This window comes from Protobothrops mucrosquamatus, unplaced genomic scaffold (genome assembly GCF_001527695.2).
Source record: "Protobothrops mucrosquamatus isolate PMUCROS unplaced genomic scaffold, P.Mucros_1.0 scaffold1123, whole genome shotgun sequence".
Taxonomy (NCBI): Eukaryota; Metazoa; Chordata; class Lepidosauria; order Squamata; family Viperidae; genus Protobothrops; species Protobothrops mucrosquamatus.
This window is the reverse complement of record NW_015387341.1, coordinates 88,465-111,367: the sequence shown is the minus strand read 5'-3', so window position 1 is coordinate 111,367 and position 22,903 is coordinate 88,465. Positions and strand designations below refer to the sequence as shown.

General features: G+C 51.2%; 1 protein-coding gene across 1 annotated transcript; it reads right to left on the bottom strand.

Moving 5' to 3' along the window:
• Nucleotides 1-1,080: 1,080 nt before the first annotated feature.
• SLC2A1 (solute carrier family 2 member 1) lies at nucleotides 1,081-17,879 on the bottom strand. Its single transcript, XM_015820383.1, has 10 exons — nucleotides 17,862-17,879; nucleotides 7,848-7,940; nucleotides 5,475-5,635; nucleotides 4,896-5,136; nucleotides 4,111-4,273; nucleotides 3,817-4,004; nucleotides 3,515-3,619; nucleotides 2,909-3,010; nucleotides 2,222-2,425; nucleotides 1,081-1,354 (listed from the first exon to the last, which is right to left on the bottom strand). Exons 1-10 carry the CDS (start codon nucleotides 17,877-17,879, stop codon nucleotides 1,157-1,159), a joined length of 1,473 nt encoding a protein of 490 aa, XP_015675869.1. The 3' UTR covers nucleotides 1,081-1,156.
• Nucleotides 17,880-22,903: the final 5,024 nt, after the last annotated feature.

Genomic DNA, 22,903 nt, shown 5'->3' with positions numbered 1-22,903 from the left:
TCTGGAAAAAAAGATTTACCGGTAAGTCAGTTTCCAGGGCAGAGAGGTCTCCTCTCTCTCTTCAGAGGCGGTCAGTTGGGACCGTCTTTGGCCAAGGCTGGGGGAATGTTCTTTCTTGAACCCGGGACCCTACGCCCGGCAGAGTCTGAAGGGAGACCAACCCCACCCCTGGCAGGAATCTGGGGGAAAAGATTCCTGAAAAGGGAGGAATTGTTTTTTTTTTTCTCTCTCTCTCTCTCTTTCTCTCTCTCATTCTTCCTTTCACCTCAGGGAAGATGCCTTCGGGCCACAGCCTGGCCTGGCCACCTACTGCTAGGGTGGACCAGGTGCGGGAGGTCAACAAGGGTGGTCCTCACAACTACTGGGGGATCCACAGGGCTCCTCTCAAGCTTGGGCAGAAGGAAGGGGACACCAAGAACTTTGTCCCTACCGGAGACGATTTTCTGTTGACTTTTAGAGAATAACCACTGGAGGCTGGGGAGAAGAACCACGGGCTTAAATCTTGTTTTGGGGGGAGGTATACTTTCTCACTCCCCCACCTGTAAAAAAAAACAAAACCCCCCCACACCGTCCCTCTGAGAATGCGATTGCCACTCCTCAGAGGACACCCCTACCTTAGCTCAGTTCCTCTCCCCAACTTTTCAAAATGCTGGCCTGGAAAACCCCCCCCCACTTGGCCCTTCAGATCCAGTCTCAGTTCGTTTCAGAAGTTCCAACTTTTCAGTCCCCCCCGCCCCCCCCCCCGGTCTTGTATTTAACCAGCGTTTAATGGTATTCAATGTTTTGTCTCTGGCAACGCAAGGTTTTGTGGGGGGGGGGGCAAAGGGAGATGCTTTTTCTCCTTTATAAAACAAAGAGGAAAAAAGAATAGAGCAAGGATGGCTGCAGAAGTGCTATCTTCTCAAGGACGAGGCCACGAAGAGGAATCGTTGCTTCCGAACGCTTCTGACAACGTTGAAATCCTGGACTGGCCACCAGCTAAGGGTTCCTAAGGAGCTACGCTGGGTTGGGTTCGTCATCCAGAGACCAGGCGGTGGGGTTGGACTCGGGACCCAAATACTTTTCTTCGCCTCGGACCTGGCTTTGTAACAAGCGCATGGAGAGGATGGGCAGGACAAGAGCGACACGGAGGAGATGCCCACCCAGGTCCCAGACTTTAGACTTGGGAGTCGGCACCCAAGCTGTGGAACTCATCCGCGGATTTGTCTCCATGGGCGGCACCTCCTTGGCGGAACTCGGAGGCGATCTCGTCAAAGGTTCGGCCCTTGGTCTCAGGCACCTTGAAGTAGGTGAAGATGAAGAAGAGGATCAGCAAGACGGTGAAGATGATGAAGACGTAGGCGCCACAGAGGTCCTGTAAGGGGGGAAGAAGAAGAAGAGGTATCACAGCTCTGGTTAGTGTAGGGTCAGAGGTGCAGTCAGCTGGAGGTGAATTAAGGACAACTCAACCCACCACCGCTAAGTCAAGAAGATTGTCAAGCTTCTCTTGACAATCTTGACAAGCTCTTGACAAGCTTCTCTTGAGAACGAGGAAGTGACATCTTGGTGGTAGAACACCTCTTTGAAGCAAAAAGTCCCAGGTTCCTTGATAATTCCCATTACAAGTGGCCATCTTTTCAGGAGAACCTTTTGTCGTACCCACCCTCATCTCTCTGCTGGCTTCCACAGTCTTTATCTTGAAAGAGGTGGAAACTTAATTTTCAGAATCTTCAAACTATCTGGACAGTATGGAAATCACTATTTCGATACTCGGGAAGCATCAAGACTCTCATTGCCACAACTTAGCACTGACTTGGGGTGAAGAGATATCTTCTCATGTTAGACCCTCATTTCATTATACCCCAGCCTCACCTCCAAAGTCTCTTCCCTTATTCTATTATTCTCCCAGATAAGTAAAAGCAGCCACTGAGTTCTTCAAGAGCAGTAGAGATGGCAGTTGGATAGCTAGAGTGTCCAACTTTCAGTGTACAAAAAAGCAGGTCTACCCAGCCATCCTTGGTTGCCCTACTTCTCTCAAGAAGGATGGAGTAATAACATAGAAGGGCCGTGCAAAATTGAGAAGATCCCAAGCAAGCTTAAGTCCTGGTCTGCTTCTGATCAAAAGCAGAGGCTTCTCAACATGTCCTGCTCCTGGGTCCCTTTGCCCAGATCGGCCCCCGGAAACTAATCATGAGGTCCCTCTCTGATGCCGGTGCTGGGAAGAGCTCATCTCCATACTTACCGCCACATATTGAAAGCCCATCCCTACGATGAAGTTGGCGGTCCAGTTGGACAGTCCCGCAACGGCGATGGCAGCAGGACGCGGGCCTTGGCTGAACAACTCAGCCACAATAAACCAAGGAATGGGTCCCGGGCCGATTTCAAAAAATGCCACGAAGCCCAGGATGGCGACGATGCTAAGATAGGACATCCACGGCACTTGAATCTAGCAGAGGAAGTGAGAGAAAAAATAGAATCAGGGAACGAACTTTTAATTGTATTTCCCATCACCTTTGGTGGCATTCTTGAGTTTTATTTTTTTTCTCAGTTCTTAGCTTTTTTGGAGACAAATTCCTTATGCTTCTAATCACACTTTGCCAATAAAACTATTCTGTTCTATTCTGTGTTTTATTCTGTATTCTGTTCTGTTCCCTATTCTGTTCTATTCTGTTCTGTTCTATTCTATTTTCAATTCTTCTAAGAATCGTAGTAATTCAGTTGGAATACAAATGCTTGGAGAATAATCAGCAGAATGTTGGACCCAACACCCACAATACAGCCTGCTGTTATATCTTCAGTTCTCCTGGTATGTTGGATTCTCCTTCCCCTAATTTCCTGGGAAAGGATCAATGGTTAGGGAAACCATCAGGGTCCTCCTCATTTACCGTCATCCTATGGGACCTTTGATGGATCCATGTTTGCTACTCACCAGAAGTGCCAGGGCGATAGTCATGAGAACCGCACAGATGGCCATCCCGGAGAGTCCAATGAGATGCAGTGTCCTTCGGCCAGCCCGTTCTACCACAAACAGCTTCAGAGAGAGAGAGAGAGAGAACAGTGGAGATACATCAGCATGGAAACCATGGAAGGTCCTCCTCAAAATCATCAGAGAACTTTGGGGAGACCACGCAGAGGAGTTAGAGGTCACAAATCAACTTTGAGGAAGTGGCTGTAGATTCAGGTTGACATATACTCATGTGCACAATTATATTCTGTGGAAGCTCCTTGGATGAGAAGCGAAATGTCTTCAAAGAAAAACAAAGTCCAGTTGCCTTTTGAAAAAGCACCTTTGGGACAACCATGACTGGTTGACTCTCCATTGACATGGATCCTCTGAACTGTCTCATTTTGGTTCTGAAGATTGCCACATTCCCTGCTCCAAAGGAACTTCAGGTACTTCCGAGAGAGAGGTCCCTCATGGCTGTTTAGGAACCCTATTATGACACCTATTGCTGTAGGCCCTTCCTCCTCTTTACAAGTCCTTCCCTGTCCTCTCTCCAGGTCCGCTTTCTTAGCAAGAGAGCCCCCTACTCACCGAAACAACCGTGAAGGCTGTGTTGACCACTCCAGCCCCAATCGTGGCATAAACAGGCTGCTGTACTCCGGCTCTTTCAAAGATATCCGTGGAGTAGTAGAACACCTTGGAGAAGGGAGACAAGAGGGACAACGTCAACACAACTGACCTCTAAGAGCACTCAGTGGCATTGTTGGGGTGCTGGTAGAGAAACAATGCTGTCTAGATGCAGGGAGGAACATATTGTCCTACTCAACGGGGTTGGTAGGACCTCAAAACCAACCCAACATTTCACCTCAATTTCTCGCCAAGCCCATATTTACCGCGTTGATCCCGGAAAGTTGCTGAGAGAGCTGCAGTACGATGGCAATCAAGAGGGGCTGGCGGTAGATAGGAGAACGGAAGAGTTCCAAGATGGTGACCTTCTTCTCCTGGAGCATTTGCCGGCTCTCCTCTTTCATCTCCTGAAGGTCTCTGCTGACGTCGGTCGTCCCACGGAGCTTCTTTAGAACTTGAGAGAGAAACAAAGGATTCATAAAGGGAGAAATGGAAGACCTGGGCCAGCCAGCAATCCAAAAGAATTAACCTGCCTGTCTCAGCTAGTGGTTGCGACTTACCACTCTTGGCTTTGTTCTCCTCGTTGCGGTTAATGAGAAGGAAACGGGGGCTCTCGGGGGCAAAAGGCAGCAGGATGCACTGGGCCAAGGAGGGGACGAAGGTGAACCCCAACAGCAGGGGCCAGAGGTTTTCGTTCCCCATGATGAGATCAATACCGAAAATCTGTGAAAAAGGCACAGTGGGGAAGGTGAGAACTGAAGTCTAGGAAGTGTGAAGATCCTGGACGCACTTGTTTGTCAAAAATCGGGAGGAATAGACCCACACATTTTCCTAGAAGACAACGGTTCTCTTGAGGTTCCGTTCAGTTCATCACAGGCATGGTTAGCCTAGGGTTTAAATTGAGATGGAGGGAGATGGTCTTTCTGGACTTCCCCAGCTCTTCTCCTCCACTGTGTTTTGTGTGGTGTGTGCTTACTTGTGCACAAAGGCTACAACCCATTCCTGGATTCCTCCAGATAAGGCCAAGAAACAGGGTGCTTGTATCTGGTGGGACTAAGCACAATGGGCAAAATATTTCCATCTTGAAACTCTGCAAGCTTCAAGAGATCCACTACTGGTTGGAAAATGGCCTCTACAGCCCTTCCGGAAGGGTTCAACCTTTCTCCTAGTTGGAAAAACGTCTCGGAATTTGAAACCCTGTGGGATTTTGGCAGGCATTTGAGTTGTGACTGTTACATTTTTATGTTGTCCTTCTTGAACGTTCGGTCAAGATCTGCAGGAGACCCAACATGGACCTTCAGGGTCCATCCTTCCCCCTCAACAGACCCCCCCAAGAGTCTCTCACCTGTGCAATCAGGATCCCAATCACGACCCCAAGTTGATGGAGTGTTCCTAGTGCCCCCCTCAGAGCCGTGGGGGAGACCTCGCCCACGTACATGGGCACGAAGCCGGTGGTGAGGCCCGAGTAAACGCCCACGATGAAACGGCCGAGGATTAACATCTCAAAGGAGCCGGCCATCTTGGAGAAGCCCATCAGGATGGCCGAAAGGAAAGCGAGAGAGTTGGACATCAGCATGGAATTCCTCCTGGGAGGGGAAAAGGAAGGACAACAACGGTCAAGGCCCCAGTCAGGAACAAAGGAAAGGAGAAGGTTGACCTTCTCAACCCCCGTTTTATATTTGAAGAGGAACATCCAACATCGGGAAAATATTGCTGCCCCTCTTATAGGTTTGTCCTGCAGACAAATATGTGTTTTTGGGTGGTTCCAGAAAAGATGGAAGATCTTTGAGAACCATTGACTTTTAAGAAGAGACCGGACAGCCATTTGTCCAGAACGGTAGAAGGTCTCCTGCTTGAGCAGTGGGTTGGACTAGAAGACCTCAAAGGCCCCTTCCAACTCTGTTATTCTCTTATTCTGACTTACCGTCCAAAGCGGTTGACAAAGAGCCCAACGGAGAACGAGCCGACCATCCCACCGACTGAGAAGATGGACACGGAGAGAGACCAGAGAGTGGTCAACATGCCCGAGGTGATGTAGGTCTCGTATCGGTTCAACCATGTTTGGTTGTAAAATTCCTCTATCACCTGCAAAGAGGAGGAGGAGGAGGAGAAGGACTCTACGAGATTGAAACGAGAAGGTTTCTGCCGCACACAAGATGTTTCCACCAGTCAGATCTCCTTAAGAGGGATCTCTGTTGACACACAATCAGAGTTGCCCCCGTGACAGGAGGCCAAACGGGTCAAGCAGCAGCCCCGGGGCAAGCTGACCCACTGCTCCTCCTGGGCCAAGGATTGTTTTTGGAGCCACCGACGCCTTTTCTCCACCAGAGGGTGGCAGCGGTCCAGCTGGCCTGCGAGGGACGGGCGCCTGGCCAAGCAGGTTACGGTGACCTAGAAGGAACTGAGACCTCAGAGGCCGGCTGGCTGCTGAGTCACGATGGAAGGGCTGAAATGGAAGGGAGGGGACTACGGGGCGAGGAGGACTTCTTCCCTCAGCAGCAGCAGCAGCAGCAGCCCTCCCCTCCTCCTCCTTCCTCCCATTCCCCTCCTCCTCCTCTTCTTCTCCTCCTTCACAACCTTCTCTACTTCTTCTTCACCGTCTTCATCTCCTCCTCCTCCTCCTCAACCTTCTCCACTTCTCCTTCACCTTCTCTTTCATCTCCTCCTCCTGGTCCTTTCCCTCAATCTCCTTCTCCTCCTCCTTCACTTTCACCTTCATTCCTCCTTAACCTTAACCTTCTTCCTTCCTCTCCTCCTCCTCCTCCTCTTCCTCCTCCTCAACCTTCTCCACTTCTCCTTCACCTTCTCTTTCATCTCCTCCTCCTGGTCCTCTTCCTCTTCCTCAATCTCCTCCTCCTCCTCCTCCTCCTCCTTCACTTTCACCTTCATTCCTCCTTAACCTTCTTCCTTCCTCTCCTTTTTCCTCCTCCTCCTCCTCCTCCTCCTCCTCCGAAATGAGCCCACACAATCTGTTGTTGTAGGCTCACCTCCCTTTGTCCTGCTTTCTTTTCCAGTAGGGTGTCCTTTTGGGTATATATGTGTGTGTGTGTGTGTGTGTATAAACACACCAAAGGGGATCAGGGTGAGAGCAGCATTCCACAGAGAGGGGTGTGGGTGGTCAAGGCAGCTCAGGTTTCCTCTCCCACCGAAGGAGCGGAGCACAGCAGCCGTTCTTTGATGCTCCTCCAAACTCTTGGCTGGTTGGACCCAATCCTGCCCTGCTTAGAGAGGCTCTCCTTTAAGGGCCCAAGAACCCAACCCTACGTGCGCCTAAGGTGTCTTTGCAAGGGAAAACAGCAACAGCCCCGCCAGGAGCAGAACAAAACGTTCCAGGTGCTTTTGGGACTCAAAAATGTAAAACAAGACACCGCTTCTTAAAGAAACGGAGGTTTGTTGAACAAAAGCCCACTTGGCTGGGAAGGCAGAACAAACCAGAACCGGACCTGGCCAGATGCAGGGTGAGGGGCTCGGCCGAACTGTCCCTCCTCCGGCCCCAGGAGCTTTTGGAGGCGTCCAGGCCAGGCCGAGAGGGCCATCGGGCATCTTCCCCTCGGACCCGTTAATTGTCCTAAGTGCCCAGACCAGATTAGAGGCTCTTCCAAGGTCTCTCCAGACTTCCGCGTGGCTTCCCCCTGGGGGAGTCTTGCAAAGAGGCCGGCTGGGGATGACGCAACCTCCCAAGCCGTGAACTTCGGTCTCTCCTGGTCCTTGGCCGGAGGGCAGGCAGAGTCCCGGTGAAAGGGGACGAAGGGGGCACCTGCCCTGGGCCTCCACTCTTCCCGGACGAAAGCCAGGGGGGCCGGACCCCTGACCTGCTCGCCCCACTGTCGGGTCATCGTTGTTCCCCCGAGGTTTCGTTCATCTCTTTTTTTGTGTGTGGCGTTTCCGTCTTCATTTCCTGAGCTTCACCTTCTAGCTAAATCCACATGCTGTTCACTGGCTGGAGTTCGGTTGAAGGAAGGCGCCTTTTTAACACACATACACACACAAAGCGCTGCACAACCACTTTGGGTAAGTTGCAACCGGCTACTTTGTGGCTCAGGAGAGCACACCTGGTTTTACAGCCCTCGTTTGAAGTTACAACAGACCCCCCCTCCCAAAACTACTTACAACCTGTTTCCGGACTTCCAACGGCAACACACACACAATCACAGCTACACAGCTACATGACCGCATTTCGGGTGCCTGACACCCTGCCACCTTTGGCAGCCAATCACAGTGTTTTGTGATCCCATGACACAATTTACGAAGTTTTGGGCAGTTGTGTGTTCTTGTGGTGCGAAGCAGTGGCTCTTACCCTCTGCGGTGCGTTGATTACTCCAGTGTTGTACCCAAACTGCAGTGACCCCAACACGGCACCCCCGACGGCCATCAACAACTGGGCGGTCATCTGCGGAGACGGAAGAAAGAGCAAACAAGGGTTACTCAGACTGGGGAAAACCTGAACGTGGAACGGGGCAGAAACTGGTGAGACTGGGATAAGCCACCGAGCCCCCATACGAACTGGCGTGGCTCAGGATGCACGTTCGGCATCATTTAGTGAAGTGGGATCACCAAGGCAGGCAGGCAGGCAGGAAGGGGACCTTAACCGAGACAAAATGACTAAGTTCAGGATAGCATTCAGAGGCGGTTCAGGCAGAAGCCCCCAACCAAGGGGAGAAGCAACCTGGAACTAAGGAGAAACTTCCTGACAGTGAGGACAATTAACCAGTGGAACGGAAGTTCCCTCCAGAGGTTGTGGGGCCTCTGGACAGCCACTCTGGACAGCCACCTGGACAGTCTCCTGCTTCAGCAAGGGGTTGGACTAGCAGACCTCCAAGGTCCCTACCAGCTCTAGTCTGATCGATTGAAGCCAGTTTGCCCACAAATAAACCAGCTCTTTCCCCCCTCCCCAGCTTTCCCACTTTCCAGCCTCCTTCCTGCCCAACCAGGTTATCAATCGAGGGTTTGTTCGGGCTCTTGGTTACGAGACGTGACTGAAATCCCGGCAGCTTCCCCTCGCCGGGTGCACACCAGTAATCTGGGGATCCAATTCTGGCCAGCTGACCTAAGCGGCTTTGGGAGACTCTCACGGCCCCAACAACACGCTCCGGTTCTCACGCTCTGTCCATTGTGGTGGCCTCCGCTCGGGCAGCGGAGTCCAAAGGGTATTGCCGGACAGGAGGAGGAGGCTGAGCTGGCAGCCTCGTGAATCGGATTTGGAGCAAGCTGCCCGCTCTTAGGCTGCTTTGCCCCTCTTGGCGCCCTGCTCGGGGGCCCAAGCCGGCTGGCTGTGGGGCCAGGGATGGGGAAGGGGGATGCCGGGTCCCCCCCCTCCAAAACCTGGCCAGGAAAGCTGGAGAAACCTCTCCCCTGCTATATTTTTCTTTCCAGGACCATGGAGCAGAATTTAGTCTTTGAGTCCCAAGCAGCCACCAGGCGTTTGCAACTTTTCCTGGCCAAACCACCCAAGAGGCTGGCCAAACCCAGCAAGGACATGACCTCCACAGTTGCTGTCCATGCGAGGATTGGCTGCAAAGTTACCTTTTCGTCAGTGTTAGTGTTCTAAGTGCGAATGGTCGCTAAACGAGGACTACCTGTAGAACTAGGGGCGAGCTATCAACTTAGCACTTGACCTGGCCTGTGCAGTGCACTTGGTTTATGACGGGAACCACAAATTATTTTATTCAATAAAACAAAACAAAACAAAAATAAACATTATTTTGTTCAACAGACCATGTTTAAACTAGCATTGCTTCATGAGGGAGGCGCGTCCCTGGCTGCAGGCCTCTCTCAAGAAGCCCAGGGTTCAAATCCCCATTACGCATGAAACTCGTAGCCGGTTGGGAGTCACGGCCCACCAGTGAAGACTGGGGTCACAAACCCATCATCCCCACAGCCGGCCCAGGACACCCGGCTCGCCCTGCCGCCCTCGCCCCGACCAAGAATGCGAGGAAGGAGTCCCACAGGGAAGGGAGAGGCTGCAGTGGGGTTCTTGGCGTGGCCTCCGTCAAAGGTGGTCCGTCCTGACCCTCCCTAAAGGCCGACGGGTCCCTGGCAGGGCTTCACAAGGACGGGTTGCGGGTCAAGCTGGACGAGAAGGAGGGACAGAGATTTGTTTTGCTGAACAACCTCACAAGGAAAGGTCTTGTCCAAGCAGGAACAAGGAGAGCAAAATTTTTGAAGAGGGTCCCACCCTTCGCCCAGATCGTGGGAAAATAATTCCTGTCCGTGGCACCAGAACAGCCGACGGGCTGATGCAACAGAGGCGGAAAAGTGAGCTCGGGAAGGGATCCCGTCACGCGATTCACGGCAGCCGCTATCCAACTGCAGATAACCTTTGACTGGCAATCCTTCCCTGGAAGTTATAACAGCACTGGAAAAAAGTGACTTAGGACCGTTTTTCACACAACCGTTGCCGCGTCCCCGTGGGTCACGTGATCAAAATTCAGGCACTTGGCCACTGGCTCCTATTTGTGACGGTGCAGTGATTCACTTAACGGTGGCCAGGAAGGTCGTAAAACGGGGAAACGTACATTTAACAACTGCCTCGCGCTCAGTTGTGGTCGTACGTCGAGGACCACCGGCATGTAGCTGAAAGGAAAATAATGAAATCAAAAGCAGGGGAGAAAGAAATACCCCTGGATAAAATGGCCACCGGGAAGCTTTTGAGTCCGTACTTGTGGGGGCTGCCTCCTCCCCAGGCAACAACTCCAGAATGCGGAATCCCGAGTCTCTGTCGGTCTTTTGCAACTTTCCAGGAAGCCCTGAAGCACCCAACCTTTGTTTTGGTTACTGACACGTTGTCCCCAAAGGTGTGGTTGTGATTGTGACATCAAGGACACACAGGCACCTGCGAATTCACCTTTGTCCAGTCACCCCATTAAGGAGAAGACGGGGGGCCAAGCTCAAAATCACACCATGGGGCAGAGGACAGAGAGAGGAAGGAAGGAAGGAAGGAAGGAAGGAAGGAAGGAAGGAAGGAAAAGAAAAAAACTGGGAAGGAAGGAGGAAGGGAGGGAGGGAGATAGACAGAAAGAAGTAAAGAGAAAGAAGGAAGGAAATAAACCCAAAGCTCCAGAGCTCCCAAAAGTGAATTTTCAGAAGTAAAAAAAAGTTGTGTTTCTTTGCTTAACAGCCTTCTGCCCCCACCTCCACCACCAAGACCCCCCTGCTCAGAAAGGCCAGCCAGAGGAGAGAGGCCTTGCCCTGCTCTGCCTTCGATTTAACATACAAACCAAAATAAACTGGATTTTTTTGTTTTAAATGAACCATATTCATGGCTGCCTGCTTAAGAGGCGCACAGGATTCCTCCTCTCCCAGCGGCACCGAAATGAAGGAGAGCACCAGGACTGGGCCACACAAAACTCCGAATTTGGGCAGCGGATCGCTGGCCCCCATCGAGAGGCGGACTGACACACACCCCTCCCCAAATCCACCTCCCGCTTGTATAATACGCTCAACCACAATCACATGCCCACAGCTTTGCCAAAGACGGAAGATGACACAGCACAATCCCTCCTGGCAAACTTTATTGCGATGGATTAATGCTTCGGGTTAAGGAGAAGGCGGTTTGTTGGGGGGGGTGGGCAGGTCCAGGTTCGAATCCCGCCTCCCTAGTAGCAAATCCCCACCCACCCACCCCAGTGAAGCAGCCCTGTGTGACCAGGAGCCTTGCCCAATGGAAAGATTTTGAGACAGGTTGTTGAAAGAGACACATTGAAAGAAGAAGAAGAGAAAAGATGTGTTTATTTGGTCTCAAAACAACTTTCTGTCACCCTGTCTGTGTTACATTATTTATGGCTGTCTGGAGAAGAGAGTTCTTGAGCATGCAATGACCGCCTTCATGGCCTCAGGGGGAAAAACTTTGCATGGATTGCACAGCGCAGCGGGCAGGGCATCTCAACCAACAAGTTCGCCCTCTCTGCTTTGGGGGTTGGGAAATTTCTGCCCCAAAGACATCACAAACACACACACACAAACAGACACACACCCCACACAAACACACACACACACACAGAGACACACCTGTTTGCTGCATTCAGACTATACAATACTCCCACCCCCCAACTAGGAACAGTTTCTTGCTTCAGGGAGTAATAAAAGAGGGGCCTCAAAGGTCATCTAGCCTCACCCCAGAGAGGAAAGGCGGATATCTCACCGCAGGTAGTCCTCAACCCTAACCCAACTCCTCCTCCCTCGAAAACCCGGCGGCTGCTGCTGCTGCTCAGAGCAGGCCAGGACACAACCCCGGCACAACACAACCTCTGCTCCATTGCAACACAACACAGGTCAAGTTTGCAACCTCTCTTCCCCCCCCCCTCCCCGTTCTCCCGCCTGCGAGGGGGGAAAAAAAAGCACCACCAAGAGGCTGCCAAAAACTCTGCAACTTGTTTGTCCAGAGCTGGATTGCCCAGAAAAATCTCCCCACCCTGCAATCTCCCTCTGGCCTCCCCCCCCCCACACACCCCCTCCGGGCTCCTTTTCATCCTCCGACAGCCCTAAGCCGCTTGCGGGTTTAACCCCTTCGCCCCCCCCCCTGTCCCCGGCTCCAAAATCAGCTCCACACTTTCAAAGGCAGTCCTCGGCTCACGACTGTTCGCTTACTGACCGAAGTTGCAACGGCATTGAAAAAAGGGACTGTTTTTTTTTTTTTACACTTAGGACCAGGGTCAGGTGATCAAAATTCAGACGCTTGGCAACTGACTTGTATTTATGACGGTTCAAGGTCCCCTTTTGCGACCTCCTGGCCAGCAAAGTGAATGGGGGAAGACGGATTCACTTAAAATTAAAAAAATGGCCAGGTTTGAAAATCAACCTCTTCTACATCCACCCCCCCCCAGCCACATAGCGCATCCCGGGATCCGAATTTGGCACCTTGTACAGAAACCTCCGCCCTCGTGGAGGTTCCTGCATGAGCGCGCCTGGCCTGCGTGCCTCTCCCCACGTCCACCAACCTCAGATTCCTGGCAGGGTGCTGGATGGGGGGGTGAGGCCTGTCCTGGCAGCCAAGGAGTGGGCAGCCCTGCCCAGCAGGCACACCCTGACCCCGTTTGGCCTGCAGTGGCCATTAAATTTTCATTCGCCGTCCGATAGTCGGAGAGGCCACTGTGCGAGGCAGGCAGCAACAAGGCTGCAGGGTCTCCAAAGGAGAAGGGTCCCATTTGAATTTGGTCAATCCGTGGTTAAGGGAAGGGGAATAATAGAAGAACAGAATAGTGGAATAATATATGAGTTGGAAGGGGCCTTGGAGGTCTTCTAGTCCAACCCCCTGCTCAAGCAGGAGACCCTTTCTTACGGAATAGAGAACAACAGAATAACAGGGCAGGTAGGCAGGTAGAGAAGGAAGGGAGGGAGGGAGGGAGGGAAAGAAAGAAAGAAAACAAAGAAAGAAAGAAAGAAAGAAAGAAAGAAAGAAAGAAAGAAAGAAAGAAAGAAAGAAAGAAAGGGAAAAAGAAAGGATGAATTCCTCGTTCTTTGTCATTCTGGTTTTTTTTAAAAAAAACATTAAGATAAACATGCCTACACAGTGATGTGTTTTTGTCAGTCATATTTCAAATTGTGACTCCACCCAGGAATAATAATAATTACTTAATTCTCCTGAATTGATCTCACACAACTCTGGTGAACTTTTTCTTTTTTTAAAAAAATAATAGTTTTTTTTAAAATTAAAAAAATTGTTCAGTGAAGCCAACTAGACATTATTAGAACTATTAGGCCACCTGCAAAATTGAAAAATAAATAGTAAACAAAAATAAAATTAAAATGTGGGTGGTTTTTTTTTTTTTAAACCAAGCACTCTATAATGCCAACAAGGCTGAACATCACGGAAAGAAGCAATTGCTACACCCCTCTGGAAGAGCCTGAGACAGGAATCCACTGAATCCAATGAGGCGGGGGGGGGGGGAAGGTGGGCACCAGACGTGCTCTAGCCTATTAATGTTAAGTTCTTTCTAAATTTACTTTCCTGGGTCCTAAGAGAGTTTCTGCAACATTTCCCCCCCCTGTCCCATCCTTTTAAATGGGGTGCAAACGGGTCCGCCGGGAGCAGAGACTTTTTCAGGGTGGCCCCCCTAAGATGCTCGCTTTCAGCACCACGGAGAGGGGTCTGTCGCACAAAGTCACTTTCCCAAACCTCTCCAAAACTTTGCAGTTGTTTTTTTCCCCTCTGCTGCCACGGTGGGTGCAGTTTTTTTTCTCTAATATCCTCCTTTTCCATTTTACAACGTTGTTGCTACTGTTTTTATCGTTATTGTCGTGGTGAGGTTTTCCCTTTTCTGTCCCCCCCCCCCCATGAAAACATCAGAGGTTGAATAGCGCAGTGAGAAAATAACGAATTCCTTCCCTGGTCATCTGCTCGTTCCCAAACGCAGCCAGGGGGACCCAAAGATTCAAACCGCCTTCCTGAACATGTGCAGAGAGCCTGTTCCCGCCAAGCAGGTCAAGCAAAGGAAACCGTTTCTGAGTCAGCGTCTCCTTCTGACTCAGCCACAAACAGCAGTTGAGGTTCAGGGTGGTTAGAAAGTCAAATCTGAACAGGCAAGGAGCAGACTCAGCCACGAGGCCCCAACCATGCTCTGCTTTGGGGGCTTCTTCCCCTTCTAGCATCTGCAGAGGATTCTGGGAGTGGAAGTCCACAGTCTCTCTCTCTCTCTCTCTCTCTGACCAAAACCAGATGCAGCCTACCAACTGCGCCTTCCTTGACCCTCCGGCCGGGCCAAAGCGCTGGAGCAAGCAAGGGAGGCACAATAACATCCATTGACCAATATTTATTATTCTCCTTTCTCCCAACAATGCCCCATGGACAACTCCCCCCCCCCAGCGGGTCCCTGGGCCTCTGCCTAGCAGATCAAAGCCTCCCCTATTGTCTCTGCAGCCTCTTTGAAGGAGCTGGAAAAGGGAAATTTTAAATACATATATATTTATATATTTATATACATATCCCCTCCGCTCTCTTCAAAAAAATGTCGCTTGGCTGCAGCTTCCCAGGCTATGCAGAGAGCAGACTGGAGCACCGAGGGAGAGGGAGGGTGTCTGCTTCTTCCTGCAGAGGGGGCTCCCCTTCCTCTCCCCCCCCCTGGAAAATCTTACGCAGTGGCGTGCTCCTGACTGTCACGTCTCCCAGAAGCCGTTCCAAGCCCAGATCTTAATCCAGACTCTGCCCAAACTCCAGTCCGGCTCTTCACGGCCACTGGGTGTCCCCTCCCCTGCTGGCCGGCTTTGTGGAGCTGAGAGTTGTGCGGTCTTGGTGCCGCACACACCATTTTTATTAACAAAAAGGGGTGGGTGGGCAGAGAGAATGGAGGCCAGGGAAGCAGAAGGTGCCCACTCCCCAGACCCCTCTGCGGTGCGCTCAGCCACTTGCGGGCCCTTTTCCCTCTCCAGCCAAGCAGCGGAGAGCAACTCCAGCAATTAAAGCCGAAGGGAGGACTGGAAACAGCTGGATAAAAGGTCCTTTCGAGAAAAATGCCCAACAGCCACATTTGGAAACAGAGGGGGAAAAATTCAGAACAGAAGCAAAAGTCCCTCTTTAAGCAGTTCACAGAATAACAGAGTGGGGAAGGGCCTCGGAGGTCCTCTAGTCCAACCCCTTGTTCAAGCAGGAGACCCTAGACCATCCCGGGGGGGGGGAAATGTTCTCTTTCACACAAGGGTGAGATTTGGCTTTTTACAAGCCTTGCAACACAGAGCAAAGGATCCAGTTGTCCCTGCTTTTTTCCTGCAAAAAAGTTTTACTCTGCCTTCCTCACCATAACACACACACCCCGTGTAAAGCCCCCCCCTTGCAGCTACGTTGAACCACTTCCTCTGAAGCTCGCACAGAACTTCAAATATCCTTTGATGGCAAGAGCTGCACTTGTTTTCAGCAAATTTTTAAAACACGGCACAGGTGGGCCTAACATGGATGTCAGGGGCACACAGGAAAAAAAGACCGACTCTGTTCCCGGCTGCAGGGCTGAAGGCCCTCTTTTCCAAGCTGAAGACCCTCTTTTCCACCCGGCTGGTGGTCCCTGCATTGAAAACCAGCTTCAAAATAGCCTGCTGTAAAAAAAAAAGTTGGATTTTGGTGGACAAAGAGATACCCAGACCTCCCCAACACAGGTAGAGATTTGTCTCAGATCTGCTTAGGAAAACTTTGCTGTTCTCCAACAAACGTGGTAGAACCAGGTCATTAACCAGCCAGCTTACTGGAGTTAAAAGACATCCCCTTCCTGCAATTTCATGCTTGGCATAACTTAAAGTAAAAATAAAACAAAAGCAACATCCCAGCAACTCTGAGTTTTAAACAAACAGCCTCTGAGCAAATATAACGGATGCTTTAAACCAGAAGTCCCCAACCTTTGGGGCACCAGTGACCGGTTCCGTGGAGAGAGGTTTTTCCAAGGATCAGAGAGTGTGTGATTTTGTGTGCTGCCTGCATCCTAGGGATGGGGCTTTGCTTGTTTGTGCGGACTGGTTGCGGGCATGCCGCGGTCCGGTACTGGTCCACGGTCCGGGGATTGGGACTTCTGCTTTAAACTCATTTAAATTCAGCCTGCTATTGACCTAAACATCTCTGCTGATTCATTCTTTCTTTCTTTCTTTCTTTCTTTCTTTCTTTCTTTCTTTCTTTCTTTCTTTCTTTTCTTTTCTTTTCTTTTCTTTTCTTTTTCTAAATTGCCCATCTCCCTCAAAACAGGGCTCTGGGCATTATACAATATAATATAACCAATCAATAAAACAACACAAATTAACATTAGAATTAAAATTTCAATTAAGGTTATTTTTTTAAAAATTGGCTTTTCTCTTTGTAATCTAAAAGCCCCGAACTCAGAAAAGGATAAAATACGAAAGTAAAAAAAATTTTTTTTGAGTTGTTTGCAATTAGACAGGCCGCAAATAAATTTAGTAAGTAAAAAAAAATAAAAGTGGAAAAAGTCACCATCTCTGCTCATGCTGTCGCCTGAACAAGCACCGCACGGTGTAAAAATACCAGGAGTCTGTAGTAGCCCTTTTCAGATTAACCGAGTTTATTTTATTGGTTAGTGCAAATGTTTGCTTGGCGCCTCTGATCGCTGCCTGCCGTTTGCCAACTCTGCTCTTCTGACAAACGTTTTCAACTTAAGTCGAAAGTGTGGATACAGTTGGGGGTCCCGCTGGGGACCCCCCTCGCTTGCCAACGTTGGCGCTCATAGTGGGGGGGGGACCCCCAGTCCAGAACGACTATTCCCCCAGACTTTCCAGGGTTAGAGACCAACTTTACGCCAACTTTAATCCTGGTTAGTCCTCTGTGGCTTCCCACGACCAAGCACCCCCTCAACAAGCGAGCTAGCGAGGACTCCTGCAATTTCTATTCAGACGTGGGCAGGGGTTTTTTTACATAGAGGAGAAGGTCGGGACGGGACGTCCCCACCAGCTATGGCGCACGGAGGGGCCTGGCGAGGCGGGACGGCGGGGAAGGCCCTCTCTCCGGGAAGGGACGGCGGCAGAGAGGCTTCCCCGGGGAGAGCCGGACCCGCAACCCGCAACCCGGCCCTGCCCTGCCCTGCCCTTCCCCGGCCGCGCAACCCGGATCTGCCGCGCGTCAAAGCTGGCAGGGAGGGAGGAGGAAGGACACGCGGAGGAGGAGGAGGAGGAGGAAGGGGGGGCCGCGGAGCGCTCGGCTCCCGTCTCCGAGCCGCTTTTTCCTTCTCGCCCTCCCAGCCGTCCTCCCCCCCTCCTCCCCCCCCCGCCCTTCTCCTTTTCCTCCTCTTCTCCCATCCCTCCCTCTTCTCTCTCTTCTTCTCCTCCTCCTCCTCTTTCTTTTCCTTCGCCTCTTCTTGCATCCCTCCTCTTTCAAGTTCTCTTCCTCCGCCGTCCCTTCTCCTTCTCTTCCTCTTCTCCCATCCCTCCTCTTCTCTCTCTTCTTCTCCTCCTCCTCCTCTTTCTTTTCCTTCGCCTCTTCTTGCATCCCTCCTCTTTCAAGTTCTCTCTTCCTCCGCCGTCCCTTCTCCTTCTCTTCCTCTTCTCCCATCCCTCCTCTTCTCTCTCTTCTTCTCCTCCTCCTCCTCTTTCTTTTCCTTCGCCTCTTCTTGCATCCCTCCTCTTTCAAGTTCTCTCTTCCTCCGCCGTCCCTTCTCCATCCCGCCTTCTCTATCCCTCCTCCTCCTCTTCCTCCCCCCCACTCCCCCCCTCCCCCCGGCCAGGCTAGCGGCCGAAGCCCGGCTCCGCTGCGGCGCCTGGTCCAGGGTCCTGAAAGCGGCGCCGCTTCGCCTGCCGCTTCCTCCGCTCTCCCGCCCGGCAGGAGCGCCCAGCGCCTCCCCGGGACGCCCCCAGCCCGGTCCCCGACCCCCGAGGCCCCCGCCCGGCTCACCTTCCCCTCCGAGGCCATGGCTCGGCTCGGCTCGGCTCGGCTCGGCTCGGCTCGGCTCGTCAAGAGGGCGCCCGGCGCTGCTGCTACCGCTGTTGCTGCTGCTGCTGCTGCTGCGGGGGAGAGGAGCGGCGAGGCGGCTGCTTCTTCCCGGCTGCTCCGAGCGAGGCTGCGGGCGGCAAGAGCGGCGTCCGGGGCCCGGCGGCGGCTTAAGAGGCGATTGGCCGGCGGTGGAGGTGTGGCGGGGGCGGGGGGAAGGTGGGGCTGACGCGGCGCTGACGTCACACCGGCGGGGAGGGCTCGGCCGGCCCGCGCCTCTCCGTCCCGCAGGGGGGGGCCCTGACCCGGGTGGCAGCTCCCGAGAGGCTCCGTCGGAATCCACCCGCTTATCACTCTTTTCCTCGGCCCCTTGAAGACCTCAGGACCACAACTCCCAGAATCCCCCGCCCAGCGAGGCTCCCAAGACCCCTGGGCGTCAACTCCCAGAATCCCCCGCCCAGCGAGGCTCCCAAGACCCCTGGGCGTCAACTCCCAGAATCCCCCGCCCAGCGAGGCTCCCAGAATGCCCAGCCGGGCTTTGGGACCCCCGTGGACTCCTGCTCCCAGAAGGGCCGGGGGGTTCTGGGAGTTGAAGTCCACTTGGGTCTCCCAGTTGCCCACGTTGCCTGCTCCCTCCTGCCCGCCTTCCACAAATTGTGGTGAGCGTCACGCAGACACACACCCGAGGACACTTTAATCCGGGATGAGTTCCCTGTGGGAAGCGGCTGCGTTCTGCAGCGAGTCCGGCCCTTAAGAGACCCGATTTTGCCTGCTCCCCTTCCCGCCCGCCTCTGCCTGAAGATGCTCCTGGGGGAGAATTCCCCCCCCTTTGCTCACCTCTCTGCCCTCTTGCAGGAAACCAGAACCCCGAATCAGCTGAGCACCCCGTAGACCCCATTCACGGGCACTCCACACCTTGGATATAACCAAGCCACAATTGTGGGTTTACAAAGGCGCCTCTTTTCAAACCCTGGCTTCACATTAAATGGGTGATCCGGAGCTGGAGGGGGGGGGAGAAAGCAGAAACTTTTGCCACCATCCTTTCCAGCCTCTGCCTTGCAGGGAGGGAGGTCGCCCAGCCTGGCCTCCCTTGCAGGGTTGGTGTTTACAAACAGGCGCGCGTCGTTTCCCATCCGCCGGACTAACTTTGGTGACTAACAGCAACCAGAAATGTCAATTGTCCTGGTGAATAATCAGAATTCTTGAAATCTCGCCAGGGTAAAGTCCCACCAAAGTTACCCCAGCCGGGGGTGGGGGGGGATTGGTGGGGGGTGGGTGCTTCCTTCTCCTTCCTGGCTCCAGGGAGGGTCACACCGGTTCTTATCACAACTTTGTTGTTTTGGGACCCGTTGTGAAGCCCTTGCACTTCCTAGTTCTGGTTTTGTTTTTTCTTTCTTCTTTTTAAAACGTTCTGACTTTCTGATTTTCCGTTTCAGCCGGTTCTGCTTAGCAATTATCCTCCAGTAATGTCAACAAGCGAGCTCGTTTGACAGGCTCTTGTCTTCAAAACAATCTTGATTTCAGGTAGACCTCGACTTACGACCGTTAGCGACCGATGGGACAAAACCCACTTAACAACTGTCTCACTTAGCAACGGAGCTCCCTGTTTTTTTTATTATTCTATTCATAGCAGGTCTCCTTCTTTCTCTCGCTCTCGTTTTAGCACTTGTGATGGGGGGAAAAAGGCCGTTTAGGTCTCCCTTCAAACCGAAGTTGAGAATTACTACAAAATTTCAGGATCAAGTGGAAAAATCCTCAGAAGACATCAGGCTGGAGGGCAAAAAAACCCCTGAAATAACAGAGAAAACAAGAACCTGCCTCTAGCCATTTTTTATCTTCTTTCAATCTAGTTTCTGATATATATTTTTTTTCCCCTCTGTGGTCATTCTGTAACCGAGCTGCCGTCTTTTCCTGACTAAGGGGGGAAATTCTGCAGCGTAAAAAATGAACTTCTATTCATATTGCGAGCATGGGGTGGGAATTAAACCTGACAGTCTAATTTTAATTTAACCACCGCAACGTTTCGCTTCTATATCTTTCTGCTGAAAGTCAGAAGTTTAGTTTTTTTCACTCTCTTTTCCTTTCTTTCGGCCTGAAAAGAGAGATGAAACTGCAGCGCAGTGCGGGAGCCCAACTGACCGTATTCTACTCAATAAATACATTTCTTCCTAACTTCCCTGTCTGACCTCATGGGTCTTCCCCCCCCCCAATTAAAAGGCAGGTGAACGACATCAAAGAGGAAGCGAGGCTCTCGGTCCCTGCAGCAAGGCACGTTCTTAAAATTCTGCTGAAAAAGGAGAGGATGTGACTCATTAACCTTGATAATATCAATCAGTGAATTTGCTAGATTGTCAAAGTAACACCTTCCACACCTCTGGAGATGCCAGCAAGGCTGAACCAAAGGGTAAATTTACTTCAGCCAGAAAACCCTCTCAGGCGGCAGTGTCGTGTTTTGGAAAAAAGGGAGGGAAGAACAGGCACGTCTCAGAGAAAGGTTCCACTGGTCTGCTCAACTGTACAGGGAGTCCTCGACTTTCAACCGTTTGTTTAGCGACCGTTCAAAGTTACAATAGTAGTGAAAAAAAAGTGACTTTTGACTGGTCCTTGCACCTTTGGCTGCTGCAGCCTCCTTGCCCGCAATCAGAATTTGGGTGCTTGGCAATTAGCATGCCTTTACAGCAGTAACTTCAAACGGTCACTAAACAAACTTTTGCAAGTCAAGGACTGTCTCTAGTTCCCCCCCCCCCCTTTGCTTCTTTCCCAGGTGGGAACCACAATGTTGGAAGAACGTCAACAAAGAAATTCAGGCCCCAACAAGTCTCCTGGTCAGGAGGCCTCAGAGTCAGCAGCTTCGAGGAAAAAGCGGTTGGGATCGTCCAACCGATGTGTCACCTGCCACAATTCAGCACCGACAAGTCTGGGGTTGTGTATCTGTGTGTGTGTGAGCATCACATGCCCGGAAAAAGATAAAGCTGGTGGGGATTGTCTGGAGATTAAAAAATATATATATGAAATTTCCTTTTAGGGAAGTAGATTTTTGTGACAGGCAAAGCTGTCATGTCCTGAGGGGGAAAAAATAGACTTTGCAGGAAATTTGACTGCGCGCAACAAATCCCTTCGGCATTTGATTCTGAAATTCCCGTTAAAGGAGAGGAGAATTTGGGCAAATTCTCACGTAATCGTGAGGGCTGTTTTACTGCTTACTTGTGAACTGATGGGGGACTTGGCTTCCCAGCCTTTCAGCAAATTCAGCATTTTCCTCCACCTTGGCAACTTTAAGAGGCATGGACTTCAACTCCCAGAATCCCCCAGCCTTCACATGGGGTTGGACTAGAAGACCTCCAAGGTCCCTTCCAGCCCTAGGATTTTATGAACTCCGCGATCAAGGCAGGAGTCCTTATACCATCCTGTCCAGACTTTTCTTGAAAACCTCCAGTGATGGAGCAGCCACAACTTCCGTTGGCAAGTTGTGTATCGAGGAGGCCTTACAGGTGAATCCTGGATGTCCTTGTGGATTTATCTGAGCAATATTGATAAGGTGCAAGGAAGTTGCTTCCGTTTGTCTAACTTTTCCAAACAGGGTTTATGACTTTGCGGGCTGGGCATCAACCGTTTTTACTGTTTCTTGCCCGTAATTCCCGCTACAAAGTCCATCTGTGAATCTCATCCTGGAAGGAAAATAAAACATAAACAAAACCAGTTCAGCCCTGGGGCTAAACCCTATTCCAGAAAGTTATGGGTTGTGTAATTGAGAGATGTCCAGGAAGAGGCTTTTATATATGCCACTCACTCGAGGGCTGTTGTTCAAACTTTTCATCGCTGCATTTTTCCCCCCTTAATTAAGGCCAAAAAAGGAAAAAAAGAAAGAGAAACATCCAATTTTGTTAATTCTGCCAGGGCAGGAATCAGCTCCAGGCGACATGAGCAAACTTTAAATCTGCCCTGGCAGGAACTCAGCCTTGCTGGGAAAAATATTCTGCAGATTTTTGCAAGACTTTAAAATCTTCAATTTGTCTCCCGCCTGGTTTAGCGGGTCCTGTGAATACGGGGGGGGGGGGGGACTTATTCAGGCAATCAAAGCTATTCAAACCACCATTCCTAGTTTAGATCTGGAAAATGCTGCCTGCTGATGCTATCTGGTGGGTTGGTTCTGGGATTCGAGCAGAAATGCTGATAATAGCTAGGAGTGTTGGTCTAAAACAAACCAATATTCTCCTGCCAACCAAGGTATGGTCTTTCCTGCTCCAGGAAATATTTCAAGATCAAATTTTCAACCGGCTTCCTCTTCGCTTCTCTTTTTTAATTGCAGATTGCTCTCTTATGCAATGTTGATTTAAATATTTTATGTGTTGAACTGTTTGGTCTAATGCCAGGTTTTGATAGCGTCTGGAACCGGCTTCGGGGCCTTTTAGCTATAATAAAATTGAGTTACATTGAGCAGGCTTCCTCCTCAGGAGAAAGTAAAAGGAATTTTGAATTAAGGAGGTCAAAAAGAGCAAACATAGAAAGGAAAACATCCTTCTGGCTGATGCAAGGGGCTGTTCATAGATCAGAAAGCATGACTCAGCTCATGTGTTCGTCATACGACCAGTCAGCATCATGTGGGCACAGGTGTAGCCCAGTAATGGAGTTGGAAGGGACCTTGGAGGTCTTCTAGTCCAACCCCCTGCTCAAGCAGGAGGCCCTATAAGATTCTTACCATAACTTGGCACTTGGCCTCCATCAACTTGGTCTCACCTCTTGGATACATTTTCTCCATCGTGATCCGTCCCCAACCTAAGCCTTCGGATCTTGCAAAGGTGCCCCCATTAATGCTTTGATTGAGTCCATCCACCTCACCCCTGGGGGGTTTTTTTCTTCTCTTTCTTCCCATTGATCAATCGATTGATTGTTGATTATTAGATGGGACAACCCCTTGTCTGAAATGGCGTAGTAGGGTCTCCTGTTCGAGCAGGGGGTTGGACTAGAAGACGTCCAAGGTCCCTTCCAAGTCTGTTATTCTGTTA